Source organism: Motacilla alba, chromosome 1A, assembly GCF_015832195.1.
Source record: "Motacilla alba alba isolate MOTALB_02 chromosome 1A, Motacilla_alba_V1.0_pri, whole genome shotgun sequence".
Classification (NCBI taxonomy): Eukaryota; Metazoa; Chordata; class Aves; order Passeriformes; family Motacillidae; genus Motacilla; species Motacilla alba.
In genome coordinates this window covers 56,864,740-56,886,153 of record NC_052031.1, presented here as the reverse complement: position 1 = coordinate 56,886,153, position 21,414 = coordinate 56,864,740, and the positions used below count along the sequence as shown (strand labels likewise).

General features: G+C 45.8%; 1 protein-coding gene across 1 annotated transcript; it reads right to left on the bottom strand.

Annotated features, from left to right (window-relative positions):
- Nucleotides 1-3: 3 nt before the first annotated feature.
- Nucleotides 4-21,279, bottom strand: TM7SF3 (transmembrane 7 superfamily member 3). Its single transcript, XM_038153458.1, has 12 exons — nucleotides 21,129-21,279; nucleotides 14,989-15,143; nucleotides 13,017-13,167; nucleotides 11,307-11,427; nucleotides 10,384-10,555; nucleotides 9,896-10,073; nucleotides 8,545-8,631; nucleotides 8,055-8,135; nucleotides 7,202-7,354; nucleotides 5,982-6,079; nucleotides 5,260-5,422; nucleotides 4-4,788 (listed from the first exon to the last, which is right to left on the bottom strand). Exons 1-12 carry the CDS (start codon nucleotides 21,196-21,198, stop codon nucleotides 4,526-4,528), a joined length of 1,692 nt encoding a protein of 563 aa, XP_038009386.1. The 5' UTR covers nucleotides 21,199-21,279; the 3' UTR covers nucleotides 4-4,525.
- Nucleotides 21,280-21,414: the final 135 nt, after the last annotated feature.

The window sequence follows — 21,414 nt, the reverse complement described above, 5'->3', positions numbered from 1 at the left end:
TGGTTTGTACAACTGAAAGCTTCAAACAGCATTTGCTCTTTAGCAAGCACATGGGATTAGAAGATTGTTAAAATACAGAACTAATGGCACTGTTTTCATGCAGAATTACATGTACTGGGATCCCTGTGTAAATGCTTAGGGAGTTTCCTTAAGCACTTTTTCTGGTTAGAAGAGGGATTTCCCAGTCTTCTGTTGGAATGTTAAACCTGAACTTGTTTTTTTTGGAGAACCTGGAGTCTGAGGGTCTGGGGCATGACCGGCCATCACTTTGGCCAGGAGAGCACTGTGGTGCTGCTCACAGCATGAGGGCAGAGGGAAGGTAAGACCTTAAAGCTCCTCCTGTGCTACCTCCTGTCATGGGCAGGGACACCTTCCACTATCTCAGGTTGCTCCAAGCCCTGTCCAACCTGGCCTTGGACACTCCCTAGGATGGGGCAGCCACACCTTCTCTGGACAAGTATTTTGTAATTTTTGTCAGTTCTTCTGTGACACCTGTTATCCAGCCAAGCTGCTAAGAGAGCACAAGTCAACTAAATCTAGATTGTAGTAGATGCTGTGTGCAAAACTACATCGAGTCATTCCTTTGCTTCTGGACCATTTAGCATAAGTGGGGCTGAACAGGAACTGTATGGGAGGAGAGACTGAGTTCCTGCTGCCTGCAATCCTGTCCCCAGACATTGGGAGCCAGTGTGGCCCTTGTATCAGGGAATATCCTTATTTCCCACATTCAGAAAACACTCACCTGACAACTGCCTTAAGCAACTGCTCAGCAAGGAGGAAAACACTTTGTCACTGCAGTCTTGGAAGAAGCAGCACTCCTCAGGCACCAGCCCGAGAACAGCCACAGTTGGTGGGGAAACCCACCAACTCCAGCTGCAGTCTCTTTCCATTTCCCAAGGTGAAGGTTTACTTTTTTGAAGAATGGCAGACAGTGACTTTTCTGCAGTATTCTCAGCACCAGAAATCCCTCAGTCCATACACCTGAGGCTGGCTCTTCCAGCAGTGAGCAGCAGTGGAGCTGGTTTTGAGAAGACAGTTTTTGGAAGCTCAACACAGCACACCAGTGGATGCAGGGTGATCAGCATCACCCTTTTCCAATACTACATTCAGGAACACTGCAAACACATTTTTAAATGACTTATCTTCAACTCATTACATTCCTGGCTAAGCAAACAGCAGCTTCCTCCTACAGTTCTCTACCTGTGCTTCTTTGCTTCCTGCATATAGCTTTTCCCCTCACCCTCAGCATTCGGGATAAAAAAAAAATCAAATCCAGGTTCATTTGGAGCATATTAGATAATTGCTGTTACACCAGATAAGATGGAAAAGTTGGAACTGATGCTTTCTCTGATGAGGCAGCTTTGTGAAGATCTAGTTCTGAAGCAGGCAGGGAAGTTTTACACAACCCTCTTCTCCTGCCACTCCCTCTCACCCCCAAAACGAGCTCGTTTATTGCTCTGGCTTGAAGTTGACTTCTCCCAGCATGCAAGGAAGCACACAGCCCTTCATGCTCAGCAGGAGTCACCTGGCTGCCTGGAGCTGGGGAGCTGGAGCAGACAGGCTCTGAGAGCAATAAAAAAAATAAACAACAAGCATCTGTTGAACACACAAGTGTTATAGGAGCTGTTGTATCCAGAGAAAACTCAGACACCAGAGCCTACTAATCCAGGATGTGGGAGGGGAAGGCAACCAGATGGACACTGGCAAAATCCAAATAAATCTGGATATATCAGTGCATTCCTGCCCCTGAGTAAGGACACAATAACCTAACACAATACTCACCTTGCATTCTCAAAGGCTCGGTGTTTCTTAGGCTGACTCTGCACTGGATAAGCCAACTAGGGACCAAAGTTCCACTAAAGCTCACCCCAAAAAAACACTGCCAAGATCGCTGCAGACCTACAGCTGCTGACAGGTCAGAAGGCAGAGAGATGAAAAGCTCCAAGGCTCAGTGAAAAATGCACATTTTGAGATGGAGCCTACTGATTCTTCTGCAGGGGTTCCCTCTTTTTTGGAAGCCTTTCCAGATCAAGGACAGCTCTAGGCAAGAACAGAAGGGAATCACAGAATCATAGAGGGGTTTGTGCTGGACAGGATCTTAAAGAGACCTTAAACAGACCCTGGATTTTAAGGGGTACACAAAAAAAAGACTTGAAAATACCCCTTCATCACTGCAGTGGATCAGTTAATGTATTTTGATCATCACCACTGTTAATCACTGTGGCTTACGGACTGTGGAATAAAATTCCTGAACCGTCTCTTGGCAGAATCAAGAAAAGGAAATACAATCGCCAAGTCAGGATCTCAAAAAGAGTTCAAAGCCCACTTCTGCTAGAAGATTCCTATGTGATCTTGCAGACCAGTTTTCAGGCAAGAAGGGGGTGACAACCATTTCTTTGTTCTCCAGAGCCTCATGTGACAAAGCTCTCAAAACAAAAAGCCTCTCTGGACCACGCACTTCCTTCAGTGGCTGCACAGAGAACATGCCACACTCTCAGCCTCTGGGTGTCACTGCAATGCCAGCAAGCTCCCTCACCTCAGCCCTTGGCCAGAAGAAATTTTTCAAAGCAAACTCTCCATACAAGATCAAAGGCTGAGGATAAACTGTAAAAGCGTCATTGAATTCAAAGAGACCCCTTTAGTTTCAATATTCTTTGAAAAGGTATCTTTATTATAAAAGATATAGAAAATTAAAGTTAAACTTGTTTCTTGCACAATGTTAATTGCAGCAGTTATAAAAACCCACCAAGGTAAACATGTTTAAGAGCATTTCTATACCACAGAAGCTGCCTGCCATGACATATGGCAGAGACATGCTCAGGATGGGTGCAGGGAGGATGGGCAGAGACCCAGGGAAGAGCTCCTTGTTTACTCCATGTGCCACACAACAGAACAGGGAAACCAGAGACAAACCACAGGATTTCAGCCTTGCTTTGCTGTTTGAGGCAGATGGTCCAGCTCCAAGCAAGGATGGGATTTGTCTCTAAACATCAGAAGGATTCGGTCACCTTGGACACTGTCTTTGAGCTCTCACTCCTTAGAGAAAAGCCATTTAAAAGTCATTCATTCCTGTCTATGCCAGGGTGCTTTAACTTCCAACATGCCAGTTTCCTCAGAAAGAGCTGTTTCTAACAGATTTCCTACCAAGAATTTAAAAGGGTGGCTGAGAGCTTAAGCTTCCGCTCCCTTCATGGAGGCTCCATGCAGGCATCTGAGCAGCCACTCACCTCACACAGGCAGGACTGTGCCCTCACTGAAGGTTCAGACACAGGGAGAAGGAGGAAGAGTCACCATACTCTGTGTCAAGGTACAGCATGTGAGGCTTGAGCCATCTTGCAGTGCATGACAGACCCCCACTGGAGACCAGGACAGGACACAAGGGACAAGCACAGGTAAAACACCCTCAGGTCTCTTTGGAAAGAGCCAAAAACACATTGCTCCTGCTGACATTTTGAAAATGGCTCTTGGGGTTTTTATTTTGAGGAAGAGCATAAAGCCACCACATGAGATTGGTCCCTCATCTGTTTTTATACTACATTCTGCTTTGGGCAGATGCAATTCAAATAGGTAAGGAACACATTCCTTAGGTTCCTGGTCAGTATCTTGCTAGCTGAATGCTGTTTTCACCCCTTAAAGGCAAAATTAAAAGATGATTAAAAATAAATAATTAGTGTTTCAGCCAACTCCAGGGGAAAAAATGCAATTGGCTACAGGGAGCTTATTTACTTTTTTTCTTTTATGACAGCACCTTCAAAAAAGATACTATACCAGAGCAAAAACAAGACACAGGCTGTTCAGAAAGCAAACAGGGAGACAAGCCTGTTGTGTTCTCTTAGCAGCCATCTCTGCACAGAGACCAGATGACTGGCTTGCTATAAAATCACCCAAAAGCAAAGGAAAAAGTCTTCTTGTCTCAGATTAGTCCCCGTTCCCGAGCCCCACAGTGCACATGTACAACAGTTAACTCAGTGCAGTTTCAATTCAAGTCACTCAGTTCAGCTTGCAAGGTTCAGTAACACTTCTTGGAAACCAGTGTGTCTGCAGCCACATGTTTTGTACCTGTTAGAAGGAGATACTCAGTTCCTGCTGGAAGAACTGCTTGTATGTCCAGTCCCTGTCCCTCCCCTCACAGCTGGACAGGCTGCCCACCCTTGGGAGCAAGTTGGGCACTGCCTCAGCAGACATTTCCACCTGCAAGGAACAATCAGCAGGTTGCTTTCCAAGGCCTGTTTGATATTCCACGTACCCAAACAGCAAAGTAGACCCCAAAAGATCATTGCCTGTCATTGGCTATGAGTACAGGATTCTGCAGCTGGACACAAGCAGGTTGCAGCAGGCAGAGTGTGCCACAGAGGAGTCACAAACAGTATGTAGTGTACTGGACAGTGAACTGCTCTGCCAAGCAGCAATCTCTTATTCAGCAGGACAAATTAGCAGTGGTAAATCCTGCACCACTGGCTGGTTGCTAGTAATCATCTCACTATTCCCAGTTCCCCTTCTCCATTCCCACCAGTTATTTGGCAAGTTACAGAAGCAGTGGCGTTCTCTCCCCGGCTGGCTGGTCTTTCTGGAAGAACTCTTTGATATGCAGCAGCTTGTTGTGGATCCTCTCTCTCAGGGGAGGGATATGATGGCTGGGGTCTAAGACATTGGTGCTTCTACGCTCTCTTTCCCTCTTCCAGGTGAGATAGGGATGTGGTGGGAAGGGCACCTCACTCCTCTCCCGGCGGAGCTGCACAGTGACTCCGCTGAGGGCCAGCATTGCCCACACTGACAGGATGATGAAGTCTGGAAAAACAGAAACAGATTCCTGTAGCAAAGCAGAACATTCCTTGCTTTCCCAAGCACAAACACTGAACTAGTTTTGTGACAGATAAGAATGAAGTATCATTCCCACATCCTCAGATGCCCAGAGTGACTCCATGCAGAGGCCAGGACACCCAGGGAGTTGGGAAGAGTCTCTTCACTGTATTAGGCCTTTGACTGCCCCCTCTGCACACTCCTCAGCAAGCTGCCAGCACAAGTCTGAGCAGCACCTTTCACAAGGGCCTTTGTCACAACACGTGCAGAGAGGTTCCTGCCTTTGAGTCTACTCAGTACTGCTTTTGAAGAACTAAAATTTCTCATGTGGATGTTAAATCTCACACTGTACTGTGTTCTCCTTCCATCCCCTTCCTGCCCTCACTCTACTGTTTACAACAGAACCAAAGAGGCAGTGATTCCTCCATAAAAGGAGAATAAAGTCTCAGGAGGACTCACCATTCCTTTGAAAAGGCACATTGGTGTAAGCTCTGCTGAAGTAATTGTTGAGGACCCTTCTGAGCAGGTCTAAGGTGATATAAGCAAGGCTTGTGTAGACGTAACAAGCAATGGCCAGGACCACAGTGTAAGAGCCCACTATTCCAGAAGCCAAGATGTTCAGCTAGACAGGGAGAAAAAACACAGCTTTAGGAGACTGATGACTCTTTATTCCCCACCTCCCTAAGACAGTACAATCATAGAATCATGGAATGGCCTGGATTGAAAAGGACCTGAAAACCTATCCAGTTCCAATCCCCTATCATGGGCACGGACACCTTCCACTGCCCCAAGTTTCTCCAAGCCCTGTCCAACCTGGCCTTGGACACTCCCTAGGATGGGGCAGCCACACCTTCTCTGGACAAGTATTTTGTAATTTTTATCAGTTCTTCTGTGACAAATTGGCTGCACACACCTGTTATCCAGCCAAGCTGATAAGATAGCACAAGTCAAATAAATGCTGGTTTTAGTGGATGCTGTGTGCAAAATAAGTCATTCCTTTGATTCAGGATCATTTAGCACAAGTGGGGCTAAACAAGAACTGCCTGCAACTGGCCCTGTGCAGAGCTTCACAAAGCTGTGCTAAGTTTTCTGTACATATTCCATGGGACAATGTTTTGCATTAAGAAATCTGATCCCCCCTTCTCCCTCCCTTCTTCTGAGGTGACAGCAGAGTTACTTACAATTCTTGGGCAGCCAACAAAAAGCACTGGAATCATCAAGGCTACACAAGTAAAGGTCACCCAGAACACCACATCATCACGGAAGACCCTGTAGTCTCCTGCCAAGACACCACATTCAGCAGTGAGGGAAACATTTCCTTTTTTGCAAGAGTTTGGGGATCAGCTTTTTCTCCCCAAAATTTTGTACATTCAGAAATACCTGGAATACATTGTTGAAAAGCCCAGCTTTTGAGCTGAAATCCTGACTGTTTAAGATGTATTGGAACAGTTAATCTAGAACAGAAAAACTGTCCTAGTTGAGCACAGGTCCTGTACTCTGTGCTGGAACAGCATCTTGTCCGTGGAACAACAATTTTTGACAAGGTACGCATTCCTCACCTCGTAAGAATTAAAAGCACCAGAGTGCTGCTGCCCAATAAGAAGCTGTTTTGTTGCTTTGTAGAAGCTATGGGTTTCCAAACTAAAAATCTGCATCAGACTCCAGAGTATGGTGCAAATGTAGCCATCACCATATCACCAGGCAAAAAATTCTTCTGGGCTTTAGGAAAATTAAATCACTCATACCCTTCTTTGCTCCCCCTGCCTTCTAAGGCCTGTGGGTTCACCAGGGGGAATAAGCTGATCTGCAACTGAGTCACTGTTCCACTTTATTGAAGAGCAACCAGGGACTGCATGGATTACCACAGAATCATGGCTTGAGTCAAACATTGATGACCAGAGAACGAAAACCTGTCCCACCAAAGGACCTCAAAAAGAGAAGTTTTGAGACTGAAAATTACAATAGCTGATGCTCTGATGTCCCAGAGAGACTCCAGCTCAGCAAGCTTACTGGCTTTTAAGCAATTTGTCTAAGGTCTTTATGCCTGAAGCCTTCAAATTAGACTGTAGATTTTTTACTGGGATTTTTTTCTGGACAGAGAACAAGAGAGCACGCACACGCCTGGAGCAGAGCCGGTGTTACAGACATGGCACACAGTTTAAATAGGAAGAGTCACCAAGTTCTCTGCAAAACAATCAGTTCCCTTTTCCCAAGTAGTCTCAATTACAGCACAGCTGAAAGAAGCTTTCAGGTACATCTCTATTCCTCCCAGCACTGGAAAGGGAATCTTAAACATCCCACTAAGATAAACCAGAGAGTGCCATTCACTCTTGAGCCTTGCAGTGTGGCTGCAGCACTGCAGGAACACAGCACTCACCAAGCAGAGGATTACAGTGCTTACCTAGGGGAGTAAAGAAGAGTGTTGAGGAGAAGAGAAATCCCAACACAAGTCCAATAACAAACATGCTGAGCAGGACAGAGCCAAATCTCCACCAGCTCACAACCAAGAGCAGGCCTCCAATGATTCCAGCCACTGCTGTCAAAATAAGACGCACTGAAAGAGAGAAGAGAAAATTCTAGCATTCTGGAAACTTCAGCTCCTGCAGTAACATGTTCAGCAGCTTTATTTACATGCACGTTTGGCTTTTTTCAGTGAGTTTGCATGAGGTAACACAAGTATTCATGCACTTCACTTAGATGCCAGCCTGCAGCTGGAGAATCGCTGCTGAAAGAGCGGCAGGGGGGGCTGGAATGGGGGCCTTGGCACCATGTTCATCAGTTTCCTGGGGTCCCAGGGAGTTCAGGTGGCTACAAGCCACTGCACATGTATCAAAAAAGGAATTCTATGAGGTGGCACAGACAGAAAGAACTAATTCTGTCTGGTCTGACAAGCTGGGTGCAGACCACCTACTTCCATTTTACAGATGAAACCTACATTTGATCTGAAACAGAGGTCCATGCATTGTGAAAGTAGGAAGAAAGTATGTTGCAAATTTCCACAGTTTCCAAACACCTCTTATCTTCGTTGGATAGATACTGAAATTAAATCCAGCTATTAACTCTGCATCACTGTGATGCTGGAATGAGCACTTACTCCATTGCATTTTCAGCTATTATGGCAATCAGAGCTCAAGCACCCAAGCATCAGTCTTCTATCCTTCCTGTGGCTGGCCAACAGCACAACTGAGATTGTACCTGAAGGTTCCAAACAATAGTTTGGGAGGAGCACAGAATATCCTGACATATCTACTCACCATCAAAATTAAGGCCAGTTACTCTGGTAATGAATACAAAGAAGACAAATGCTGTGACAATGAAGCCCATGAAGAATAAGTCTAGAGAAGAAGGAAAAAGTATTTAGCAAGCTTCATACCAAGCCCACTTCAGTGGATCTTCAGACATCTTCATAGTACAACAAGGAAGGAAAATAGCAGCTCACAAAAGGTGAGCCAGACAACATTTTGTTCTCGACAGGGGTGTCCTCAAGCACTACAGATAGTCCAAAATTACATACTTATAGCTATATTGCCCAGCATGCACCCTAGTTCTAGGTTTCTATTCTTTGCATCCCCAAAACTTCCTACTCTGAGCTTAAAGGCTCAGAGCCCATAAAAGCAAAGCAGTGGACCTAACTGGCACAGCATCACTATCGAGTGAATCTTGGTAATAATACCATCATTCTAAGTTACACAGAGTAACATTTATGAAGTTCCAACCAGATTTATGAGATGAAATATTCAGTACCTGTTTTCCAGAATCTGTGTCCAAAAAAGCAGGTGAAAAGACCAAGAACAGCAAAAGCAGTGAAGAATACTTTGGTAGAGAGTTTACCTACAAGAAGAAAGGTATATTTATTAGAGCATTCCATTCTAGTAGTCCCAACAAAGAGATTAAGGTATGGTCAGGTTGCTGTCACAAACTTTACTGAAAACTTGAGAGCTGCCACTCTGTCAGATCTGCGGTGCCTGAACTAACAGCTGGCTTGGTAAGATCTCCAACAGAACATTGAAATAGTCCCAGACTGACTAAGAAATCAAGAGCTTCCTCCTTATTCAAGAGAAGTTTCTGTAAGTAGATGTAACTTGTTTATAATACAGATATAAATTTGCCAGAAAAGCCTCTGCTCAGGTTTAAATAAAGGGACATCCAGTCATCTATAAAAATCAATGCTATGGGATTAGTGACCCAGGCAGCAGCTATAGGCTTCATCACTGCAGCCTTCACCATTTGTCTCCCTCTCACACATTTGCCATGGAACAAAAATTATCATCAGCATCCCATTATAGCTCACCTCCATCTTCTATGCATATTTCTTACCTATATTTAAGCTATTTGTATAAGTAAACTATATTTTCCATGTGCTCTGAATTAGAGAAGTTTAGCCTAGATAATTTGTCTCACGTTGTCATAGGACAACACTGAGTTTGACAACAGTCACTTGTGTTACACTAGATAAGAAAATAATGGAACAAATCTTACTTTATGAACCAAATTCTACCAATTACTCGTGTCCCTTCAGCATTTATAATGGGAGTGGCAGCTTTGCTGTTTCTGCACAAATTCCATCATTATACAGCTTTGTACAAAGCAGCATGACTTGGTAGTCACCCCACTACGCTGACATTATCTTCATTCTTATTTTAGATGACTGCCTCCTTTCAAAATACCTGAAGGATTCCTGTTAGCACCAGCACAGTTAGAAAAATCTGGCTGGAGCCTAATCTAGTCTGTGTTTTATTAGCTCAGCTTCATGTCCAGCATCCGTACTCCTACAAATTATTTGAAATTATGTTTCGAGTTGAAATGGACAAAGCTGGGGTGGCACTACAGAGTTCAGAGTTACATTTGCAAGCCACATATTAAACCTCCATTAAGTTAAACGTTTAATTGCTAATGGTTCTTCTTAGTCTTACTTCATCATTCTAGACTTTCTCCCTAATCAAGAAGCAGATTTCACCATAAAGTAACAAAATATACACAGTGTAAAACAAATATCTCCTGCACACATTGGAAAAAGAATCTTGAAGCACATTTGGTATGCTGGAGCACAAGAAGTTGCAGAGGAATTGGCAAGGACATACAATTCCCAACTTACTGAGGGAAGAGCAGTTATCTACCAGGTCAGCAAAACTGCAGGCATATGTATGCACAGGTACGTATGCAGCAGAACTGTTCCAAAGAGGATCCCACACTATGACGTTGTAGATCACACCTTGCCCAGGAAGTGAGGAGAAGTAGACATTGGTCTTGTCATCAGCTGTCAGCGTAAGCATCTGGAAAAGTAAATATCTGTGTTAAAGGCTCACAGGATGGAACCGTTCCCTCCAGCAGTACTGTGTTTTCTGACAAGGGAGAAGATTCTCCCACTCCTGTTTTGCTCCTTCCTGCCTGAGGGCACCGTTCAGGTTCCCTACGAGCCTACTGACCCAGGTCAGGCCCCGGAGGCAGGCAAGGCTGCCATTCCACTCCCCAGCAGGGCCAGGGAGCTTGCTCACTTCTCCCCTCCAGGAAGATAAGCACCAGAGAGGAGAAAACAAGAGAGCCCCACCACCACATGGCTGGCACCCAGCGCTTCAGGCTCACCTTAATGCCATTGGCTTTGATACTCTGCACCCCAGACATTTTCCGTATGTGGCTCATGAGCACCATCTCGGACAGGTCATTCTCGGGCAGGAAGTACTGGTACACATCATAGCGCAGCCGCCACCGGGAGCTCTGACCCGTCCCTGAATCACAGGAGGGGGGGTTTGCTCCTCTGCAATGAAAAACACATCAGCCACAAGGCCTCAGACCTTAACATTAGTTTTCAGCAGTTACCTGTTCCCAGGGTTTGCTTCTACTCTTTAGAGGTGCACACCAGCAGCTAACTGAAAGCTGGACTGTATTTGTGAGCACAGGGCACAGCAGCATCACACCTGGCGCAGGTAGTGGCTGTGCTAGTACCTGCCTTAACACTTACAGAGGCTTCCTATGAATTGCCATAACAAGAATTCCAGGAGGCCACAACAGCCAAAGACCACAACATTACTGTTTGTCTTTCCATGCAGTTCTTAAGACTCTCTGCAGAGTCTTCCCCATTCCCTGCCTATCACTTGTGACACCAGGCACCATTCAGGAAATAATGCCTTTTAACTTGAAGTCTCAAGTTAAACAAGACTCTGGGTCATTATCATGCTTTAGTATTAGGAAAGAAATAAAACTGGCTGTAACATACAACTGCTTCTCAAACAAATTAAGCTGTTACAGGGAATGGAAAGATCCAATATTTACTGACTGCTTACTTTTCTGAAGTTGCATAACCTCCCCACAAGATGTAACTCTCAACCTTTATCTATCCCGTGCAGTACCTCTTCCCCTCCTCCTTTTGCCCATTTACATTTGTTGCAGCGAACAAGATTCCTGACAGCAGCTGGATGGTTCAGCTGTTACAGCAGGGTCTTATTTTAGCCTTTTGGCCAAACACAGGACAGAAGGTCTTGCTCAGTGCACTGAAATTCTCCACATACCTGGTATATCCCAAGTTTGCAGGGGCAAACTTGATGTGTATATCAACCAATGTGTAGTCCAAGTAAATATTTGGATCCACTTCCAAGTCAAATTCTAGGTTGCAGCCCCCAGGAATAGGATCTAGAACACAGAGAACATAACTGCAGGCACAATCCACTTGATAAGCACAGAAAATCATCAGGTTCTGGCCCTGCAGGCAGCAAAAGGGTTTCACTGCAGCCTGTGACAGGTCCCCACACATGGGTGACTCAGTGACTGGAGTGTTGGAATGAAAGGAAACCAACTCCTGCCAGGTCCTGCACGTGGCTCAGGGCAATCCCAAGCGCAAACGCAGGCTGGGTGGGAAATGGATTGAGGGCAGCCCTGAGGAGAAGCACTTGGGGATGTTGGCTGACAAGAAGCTTGACATGACCCAGAAACATGTGCTCACAGCCCAGACAGACACCAACATCCTCCATGCGAAGAGGAGTATGCAGCAGGGCCAGGCACGGGGGATCTGCCCCTCTAGTCTGCTCTGGCAACACCCCACCCCAACACAAGAAGAATGTGGACCTGCTGGAGGTAGTCCAAAGGAGGACCATGAAGATGACCAGAGGGATGGAGCACCTCTCCTATGAGCAAAGTTCAGAGTAGGGGTTCTTCAGCCTGGAAAAGGCTTTGGGGAGACCTTTCCAGCAGCCTTCCTATACCTGAAGGGAGCCTACAAGAAAGCTGGGGAGGGAATTTTTACAAGGGCCTAGGGATGACAGGACATGGGGTAATGGCTTTAAGCTGAAGGAGGGTAGATTTAGATTGGATCTTGATGACTTGGGTTTTAGCTTTCATATTTTTCAGATTCTGTGCTGCCTAGGTGTGTAGCTCTGAGCTTTATATTAGGCATCAGTAAGTTCTCTTTTCAGGGTAGGTAGACAAAACAACCCCTTTCCAGCCTGAGACCAAGGACAACCATTACAAGTTTCAGGCCCAAAAGGTATAAACAACGGAGAACTGAAAAGAGCAGCAACAAGGAGGATGGGCCTTCATAACCTGGAGCTATAATTGGACAATTAACTCCAATATGCAAATGGACCAAAACTTACAAAAGTGTGACACCTCGTGAGCAGTCATCCATTTTGTGACCATTTTGGGTCCATCTTGGCTGTAGCCCTGGCCAGGCTCTTGTACTAGCCAAGGTATATCCATTAAGGCCTTTCAATAAATACCTACTTCATTCCTTTAGCTCTCTCTAGTCTCTGTTCTGGGTTCAGCCTCTCAATGCATCAATATGAGGTAGAAACTCTTCCCTGTGATGGTGGTGAGGCCCTGGCACAGGTTGCCCAGAGAAGCTGTGGATGCTCCATCCCTGGTAGTGTCCAAGGCCAGGCTGGATGAGGCCCTAAGCAACCTGGGGAAGTGGAAGATATCTCTGCCCATGGCAGAGAGGGGTGGAACTGGATGATCTTTATGGTCTCCTTCCAATCCAAACAGATCTGTGATTCCATAATCACATGCACAGCACTTTTCTATTCTAAGGCTTAAGTCATGGCAAGACCATAGAATACATCCTATACGCAATTCACAATTCAGCAGTGACAATAAAAACGTTTTCAGCCTATTTCAAAAGAATTTCTGGTATCTCCATCAAATTTCCACCATGTAAGACTGAAAGGTCAACACTTCCTTCTACAGATGACTTGCCTGAGCAGAGCTGGCATGCCCTGAGCACATACCTTTCTCCATGTAGGGAATGGAGATGGCGGTGCTGAGCACCTGGCCAGCAGCCAGGGCACGCAGGTACCACGTACACACGGTCTGCTCAGGCCGAAGGATGGACACCAGCCCTTTGTCCACCCCAATTCCCGAGCTGTTCACTGACGGGGTCTGCACAGAAACAAATTACAGAAACAAGTAGTTCTTCTTGAGAAGATTTGTCTCACAGTTTGATAATATTCCTGTATTTTGATAATATCACAGGAGGCTATTCCTGCCACAAACCTGCCAGGCACACACATCAGTGCCAGTTACAACAGATCAGGCTCTGCCCAAAATATATTTGTGCTTGTAATTGTCCAGCTCCACATGCAGGGCCTTGCACTTGGCCTTGCTGAACTATATGAGGTCTGCCCACCCCTCAACCTGTCAAGATCCCTCTGAATGACATCCCTAGGTGGTGACAAAAGGGAGCTCTGACACCACACACTGCCTGGCTCAGGCTCAAAAACCCAAGTGACAAGTGTGGGACTACTAAAGAGCTGATAATCATAAGCAAGTTGCAGCAAAATGAGTTATTAGATCTGGCAATGGATTGACTAGTAAAAATGTAAAAGGACTGGAGTACCCCTCAGAAAATGTTGCGACATGGCAGCAAGGAAGTGTTCTGGCAAGCAGTATACAGCAATATACCTTCCTATCTCCACCAGAATGGACATGACTGTATGACAGCTGCCTTAACACTAGCAATGCCAGATGTTTTTGGGGCCAGGCCAACTACTGACCCCAGCACCACCATCCCTTCCATAACCAGAGCTCTTGAGGAAAGACAAGCAGCAATGACATTATCATAATCTCACAGCTGGAACAACCAGTTGACCTGCAGCCACTTTTTCAGCATGGAAAGTGCCTTTGGCCAAAGCAGCCACAGTTACCCAAGGCAGTGCTGCAAGGAAGCACATTGGACCTGGCAGACTTTAAGGTCTGGCTCAACTTCATATTTCTAGAGGCAGGCTTGCCCTAAAAGCAGTACAGCTGCATTTATGCATCACTGCCCTTGGCCTGGTAAGGCCCATGAATGCCAAGAGGATCTGAACTGGCAGCAGAGGATTCTACCAATGGCAAGCAAAGACTGAACAGGTGTAACAGTAATGTCTCAGCCCTGTAATCCTGGCTGTTTCACCAGTACAAGGATGGCTGAGCTGGGTGACTTGTGTTACAGGTCATTCATCTTCTAAGCTTCCCAGGATACTTCTTGATACTCAGTATATTCTGATTTCAAAGATGCTGGTGGAGAGAGTGGAACAGGATTGCAGCTGTCAGATCTCCATCTACCACCTTCAGCTTAGTCCATGTTCTGTTCATATACCAGTGAGAGTCTCCCAGATCCACAACAACAAAATTCAGTATTTTAGATTAGGCTAATTTTGTCCCATCATTACTGGGATGCAGGATACAGCAGCAGGAATGTTTTTATTGCTGTCTAAAAGTAGCAGCTTTCACTGGAGTACATGGAAGAATTTCTCCACGTGTTACCAAAGGAGGATTAGATTCAGCACAAGTAGCTGGGATAACAACACATCTTATCTGCAGTGGTTAAATCCAAGCCATGGGAACAAGAGACAACTAAACATCCCAAAGTTATAGTGTATGGAACATCTGGCAAACACACAGACCTGGTTTTAATGTGACAAGCTGATGGACAACAGTCAGTAGAGCCACATGACAAAAAGCACCACTTCCACCAAATAAAGAGACTTGAAATATTGTCAAGCCAGCTCTGACATTCTTTTGGCATTCAGTCTTTCAAAATAGCAGCTATGACATATAAGTACAAGAAAGGATTTCTGAAGCTACAACAACACTGTCTAAAAGCCAAGCAGGTAAAAGACACTCTTTAGTTACGCAGCTTCAGTCCATTAGTCCTACATGTACCAGAGCCAAGTCCTTTATTGAAAGACAGGCAGCACTTAACGGAAGTGACACTCTTACCTTATCAAAGGATATCACCACATCACTCTGCTGGGCATGCACTTGAAAAATAACCACAGTCACATTACTGGCAATGTTCCTGATTACAGCCTCCACAGGATTGGTCTGGTTAAGTAGCACATTTCTGAATTTTCCCAAGGAGAGCTCAAGAAGACCTGCATTACAAAAAAAAAAAAAAAGGAAGATACAGGGTTTTTTTTGGTCCAGAGGGAAGCCTGGAAGTTTCCAGCAGCCCAGTATTAATCAGCTGGAAGCAGAGCAGGATGTTGCTCTGTGCTGTTCTCATCTTGTATGCTCTACCAAGCTTTCAGAGACTGCTGCACACAGAGCTGTACCTGCAGACACAGGCACAGCCAGGGTACCTGCCCTGCACCCTGGCACTCACCTGAGCACAGGGACAGAGCTTCCTGCCAAGAGTAAGGATTTGATACAGCTCAGCCAACCAGCCAGCTACATTCCAAAAAGTCAGTAAGAGAAGATACTGAGGACTGCCTGATCTTTGGCAAATACAGGCAGGTATGTTTGTACCAGCCAGCCAACTTGCACAATATCCATCAGACTTTCCAGGTGAATTCCTACAAACCATGGGAATTGAAGTCAAGTTCCAGAAGGAAGAGTCAAATCTGTAGTTTACATACATACATTTACCCACTTTCAGCTATTCCACATTTTTCACTGCCAAACGGTTTTTAATCATTAGGACTGCTGCATCCCCATCTCTAGACCTAAAAATCTGTCTCATTTTTCCTAGACACAACCTAGACCATTTCTTCTTACAATGAGCCTAACCCCATGATCCACTGTCATTTTAATTTAAAGAGAACCACATGACCTAGGACAGAAGATCTTGGAGAATCAGCTTTGGCTTGTCATTCAAGTCCTGCAAGCAAGCCTGGCTTCTCCCTGTGCTGTAGGGACAGGGGATGCCAAGGGAGGAAAGCAAAGCAGCCACACAGAAGCCACAAGATGCTCTTTGGCTGGTGGTTGCAGCCAGGCTGCACAATGCCTTCCAGGCTTTTCCCTGAATTCCTCTGCCTGCATCTGTACCCAAACAGACCTAAAACTTATCAAGCCCGAAGACACACACACTTCCTCAATGAAGTTGCCTCTGGTGGAAAGGGTTGGTACTGCCAAGTTCCCTAACAGAGTCACCAGCAGCACCATCCGCGGGACACTTGCTGATGACACTGGGGGGCTCCCATTCACAAGGGAGGGGACAGTTCACTTACCTGAAACTGTACCCAGTACTCTCTAACTGCTGTCCTGTTACTTTTTTCACTCTGCTGCCAAAAACTGGCAACATTGGCCAGTTTCTTTGCCTCCTGATATGTTAACAGAGGGGAGCTGTTATGCCTCCTCCACTCCATACCCAGTGAGGGAAGGAACTTCAACCCTTACATGCTCACTCCCAAAATTCAATTAATACCAGTACTGCATCACCACTAAAACCTCAGCTAAAATATGGGGGTTCATAAACCACTTGTAAGGAAAGAAGGATGCTCCATTTTTCTGCTCCATCATCTGCAGTTTGTGTTAAGGTAGAAGCTTCTACACCTAATTTTCATATAGTAATGTAAAATTAAAGCTGCAAAAAAAAACTTTGTGCATCCTTGAATTTCTGATTCTTCAGAGTCCCTTGAGCAGCATTCAGATATCCTCAGATCCTCCCTCACTAGCTCAAGTTCTACCACAAATACAAGTAGCAGTTTGAATGCTAAAGAAAAGCATTCAGAAGGCACAGACTATACATCTATACACTCAGAAATTTACAGTGAATGCTTACAATGCACAAAAAATATTTTCTTTGATCTTTAAAAACTTCAGCAGAGCTTCCTGAACCACAAGACATTCACACTTAGATGTCCTTTTAAGAAAAAAGCTGAAACCATACAAATTCTCTGTGTGATCTACATCAAGGAGGAAAAGCTGTATTGCTCCGCCTTGTTTCTCACCTCCACTCTGTACCCATACCCAGGGGCCTCTGCATAAATAAGGACAGCTTCATCAGCAGGACACACAGCCACTACTTCAGCATGATCACGAGATCCTAAATGTCAGAGGCACTCTCTAAAGTTTAATTAGCGTGGTGAATTAAGGTATGATGTTCTATATTGCTTTACTGTTTGCATAAGTGCTCCAAGAACAGCACATGTGACACACATTATCCCAAAGTCTGGGCAGGAAAGCAGAGACTCAGGTTGAAGAACATCTATACCCATCAGACAAGTCTTGTTCAGCTTGCTATTCACAGGCTCCTTGAACCACACTTCCAGCCAGGCCTAAAAAAGGATGAACACTGCAGAGCAACAGAACCTTCTAAGAAGTTTTTGGAAGAGCAACTGCTCCACAGCCACACACCACAGCACCCTTCCAGCCTTCTCCACCTCTGTCATTTGTCACTACTGGTGCACTGAGACAGAAAGGGAATCAATTAGACAAGACTAATTGATTAAATTAATCAACTCACAATTCACCAGGCCTATTGCTATCACCAGTTCCTCTGGTTCTAATACCAGACAAGTATTAGACTCCCTGAGCACAGAGAGCTCAGTCTTGTCAAACGTCCTTTGAAGGTGAACACAGAGATCTCAATGACCACATAGTGCTGGTCACAGCATGCAACCTTCCCCTCTGGGCAAGCTTGATCTGCCCAGAGATCGCCCACCAGACAGGTCTGCAGGACCAGCAGCACAGTTAACACCACCTCACAAGGGAGAGAGTTGATCCAGCAAGTCAGCAACAGAGACAGGAGCAAAATCCAGGCATCCCAACTTGTTTTATTGCTTCCAACAGTGAAGGTACTCTAAGGCATCAGGCTATGCTCTCTTCCTTGTCCTGTAGGAAGGACTGTAACAGTCACTGCACATCAGAGTAATTTTGGGTTAGATACATGAGAGGAACCCAAACTATTACAGAGCTTATCAACTGAACAGATGCTGAAAGGAAGTCAGCATTGCTGAAACCGAGCAGCAGCAGAGCAGAGATGGAGCACTCAGCATGTATTACTCCATAAACAGCATCAGAAGTGGAGCACAGATAGTCCTGCACACAGAACTGGTGAACAGAGCAAACAGCCCACTCTGTCACCTCGCTACCTCTTCTCTCACATGAAGGGCAAAACCAGTAAAGAAAGCAAAGAAACAGAACAAAGATCCTGGAATTCCTCAGAGATCGAAAGTCCTTATTCCTAACTCTAAACAAGACAAACAATTCCAGAGCCTCTGCACTCCTAATCCCTTCCCTGTGACACACAGTTTCCCCAACAGGCTACACCCAGTTTTAACTGTTTCCATTGTGCTGATTCAGTGCCAAGCTCTCGGTTGCTCTGATGCTTTGAGCAAACCACATTTCCAGCTCCAATAGCCAAGTTTCACTCCCCACCACCACGGAGCAGTTAACCACACAGTGTTCTTAATTACACCTAGCAGTCGAATTTCCAATAAGAAACACAACTGAAGAAATGCCCCTGCTGCCTATACAGAACAGTCTTCACCTGCAGAGCTATGCTCAAACACTATGCTTCGCTCAGAGAGGTTCTGTGCAGACAGAGAAAACACATTTCTACTGGGCGCCAAGCATCTTGCAGTGGATATGCAAAACAACCTGATGCAAGCAAACTCCAGGAGCTAGGGAGAACTTTCCAGTGCAGGGAGTACAACAACAAGTAGTCACATGAAGACATTTAATGAAGATGAAGTGCAAGCTCAGACTGACAACCAGTTTGAGTAAGAAAAACAGCATACAGTTACTTAACAGAATAAAGCCTGGAGCCATATCCTATCAGACCTGTAAGGCCATGCAGGACCAGACAATGGGAGTCTGGCTACAGGGTCTGTCTTCCCACACTACTGAACCTCCCAAAAAATACACCGCCTACCCAACTCCCAAAAGAAGCAGGAACACTTCTGACAGCTTCTGAACTTTGACTGTGTGTGTACTGAGACTTATGCTTAGAACAGCTTGATGCTTAAAGCAGATGACACCACAGAATGTAGCTTGTCACCATCTGCACCACTCCCATCCCAGAGGATCATTCTGTTCACCAGGCTAGAGGTCTTTACAGTCCGAAAAGTGAGGGAAGAGTTCAGTGTGAACTCCTTATTCTAAAGTATCATCTCTGCATAGACTAAGCAGCTGGCACAAACAAGTTTCACACAGATAAGCTCCCTTTACACAAGCAGCGGTCAGTCCTGATTACACTATAAATTCACTTTAGTTTTTCCAAAACTAAACAGTCTGGTTTGGATGTAGCAAACACAGCCGGTTGGACTCCTCCTCAGGAAGACAAGAGCACCCTGGAAGGCAACAAACACAATGTATAAAACGCTTCTGCACAAAGACCAAGTTTGAGGAGCCACAGCCCATCAGAAGCCCAGAGAGGTAACACAAGCCATCATGCAAAGATTTTACTAATCAGCGCTTTTAAAATGAAGTAGGATCTTCAAGGATGAGGAGTCAGCAGAGCCCATCCCTGCAAAGTGGGTGTCCACAACTGAATAACCACAAGACAATTTCAAATCAATGAACCATTAAGCAAGTGGCATTGTTTAAAGGCCCTAATGATCAGCTAGACTCTGGTACACAAATTACACAACTTATTAGCTTTTCACGAGGGAAATACTTTCCCCCTCCACCCTCAATCCTGCAAGGAAAAACAGCAACAGGTTCCTTCAAGGCAAAGCAGTTTGCTTAGTCTCATAGCTGCTTTGCCTTTTTACATATTGTAAAAGTTTACTCAACACATGACCCATTTTCATCAAGTCCAGGAGACAAACTGCTTGTTAGCATCCTTTAAGTTATCTTAAGGACATTAAGGTCTAAGAAAGCAGAGCTTTCTCACACCTGCTTGTGACCATCAGGTGCCCAGCCAAAGCTTTTAGGTCCTGCAAGAAACAGGGAATACTTGACTCTCCATTAGGATCTTGGGCAGAGAGAAGCCTTCCACACCTGGGACTGGTTCCAAATGCTGTCCTGCAGCCCTGCAAAGTATCCCAAGAGTCTCCTTTGGGACAATTAAGCTTCATTCATTCAAGGCCAAGTTGGGTGGGACATTAAGCAACCTGGTCTAGTGGAAGGTGTCCCTGCCCATGGCAGGGGGGTTGAAATGAGATGAGCTTTAAGGTCCCAAACCATTCTATGAGTCTATGGTTAGAAGCAAGTATAAAAATAAAGCAAAACTAAGAAGAGGAAGCTTACATCAGCTCTGATACAAAGGACTGATTGCTTATCTCTGAATTATCTCTGAGAGGAAACTTTATTTTTTCCTTTATTTGAACAGATAAGAATTTAACCAGAAAAAAAAAAAAAAAAGTGATGGTAAATCTTCCCAAACTATGCTTATTATAGCACACTTAACTCTGGACTCCTATTTTAGTCACATGCAGGAACACAGGGAAATTACAAGAAAAGCCCATGCCAAATAAAGTCAGATTACATCAGTACGGACAAAAAGTAAGTAGGAATCAAGCTGGAAATTCTAGGTTTTGCTCCTTTCCCTAGTTTTATAGCGACAGTGGTTTTCAACCTGCTATCCACTAGGGTGGTGGGAACCCATGCACACCCGTACACGGTCGGGGGGGGAAAAAACCAAGCAAACAAAACCAAACCTTCTTTTAACCATGTAATGGTTTGTCATGTAAACCTCATGTTCATAGGTAACGAATGCCACCTTGCTTCTGTTCGGGGAATCCAGCCCTACACCAGCCGCACCAGCTGTACCGCAGCCCCGCAACGACGCGGCTAAAACGATCCCGAATTATCCATTAAATAGTTAAAATTATGGCATTCATAGCAATTAAGATATTAAAAAAAAAAAAGTGGATAGGGCGAGAAAGGGGGGAAAGAGGGTGGTTCTCCTTGTCCGCATGAAAGATTAAGGTAAGCACGAATCGCTTCTACAGCGCCGCAGGCAGCTTTGCTCCGCACTCCTGCTCATCCCTCCGGACAGCGGCAGGTCGTCGTCCGGAGAGCGGCCAGCACCGGGGACACCCAAAAAGGCTCTGCAGTCGCAGCAAGCCCCTGCCGCTGGACATGACGCCGGGCACAGCCCCGCGGTTCCCGGTACGAGCCGGGCTCCTCCGGCCGCTTAATGGCGGCCATAGGCCCACGCGCCCCCCCGCTCCGGCTCACACCGCCCTCACCTGAGGCTCCGCCATGGCGCAGGACCCCCATGAGCAGCAGGAGCAGCACAGAGCGAGGCGAGACCCACATGACGCCGCGGAGGGAGCGGGGAAGGGGGGCTGACACCGGGGTAGGGCCGGGCAGCTGGGGCGGGGCGGGCGCTGGGGGCGGGCCGCAAGCGGGGCCCGCCCTGCTGGAGCGGCTCCCGCCCCCCTCCGGCACCTGCGGGAAGGCCCTGCCGAGGAGGGCAGTGGGAGTGTGGAAAGGGAGTGCTTGGCCGCGGTAACAGCTGCGAACTCCTAAAAA

What these genes read in the sequence shown, in the direction of transcription:
- TM7SF3 (XM_038153458.1), bottom strand. Translation starts at nt 21,198, where the DNA reads ATGTGGGTCTCGCCTCGCTCTGTGCTGCTCCTGCTGCTCATGGGGGTC. An exon ending in GCGCCATGGCGGAGCCTCAG is followed by an intron (nt 15,144 to 21,128) that starts GTGAGGGCGGTG and finishes TTTGTAATGCAG; the next exon opens with GTCTTCTTGAGCTCTCCTTG. An exon ending in AGATAACTGCTCTTCCCTCA is followed by an intron (nt 8,632 to 9,895) that starts GTAAGTTGGGAA and finishes TTCTTCTTGTAG; the next exon opens with GTAAACTCTCTACCAAAGTA.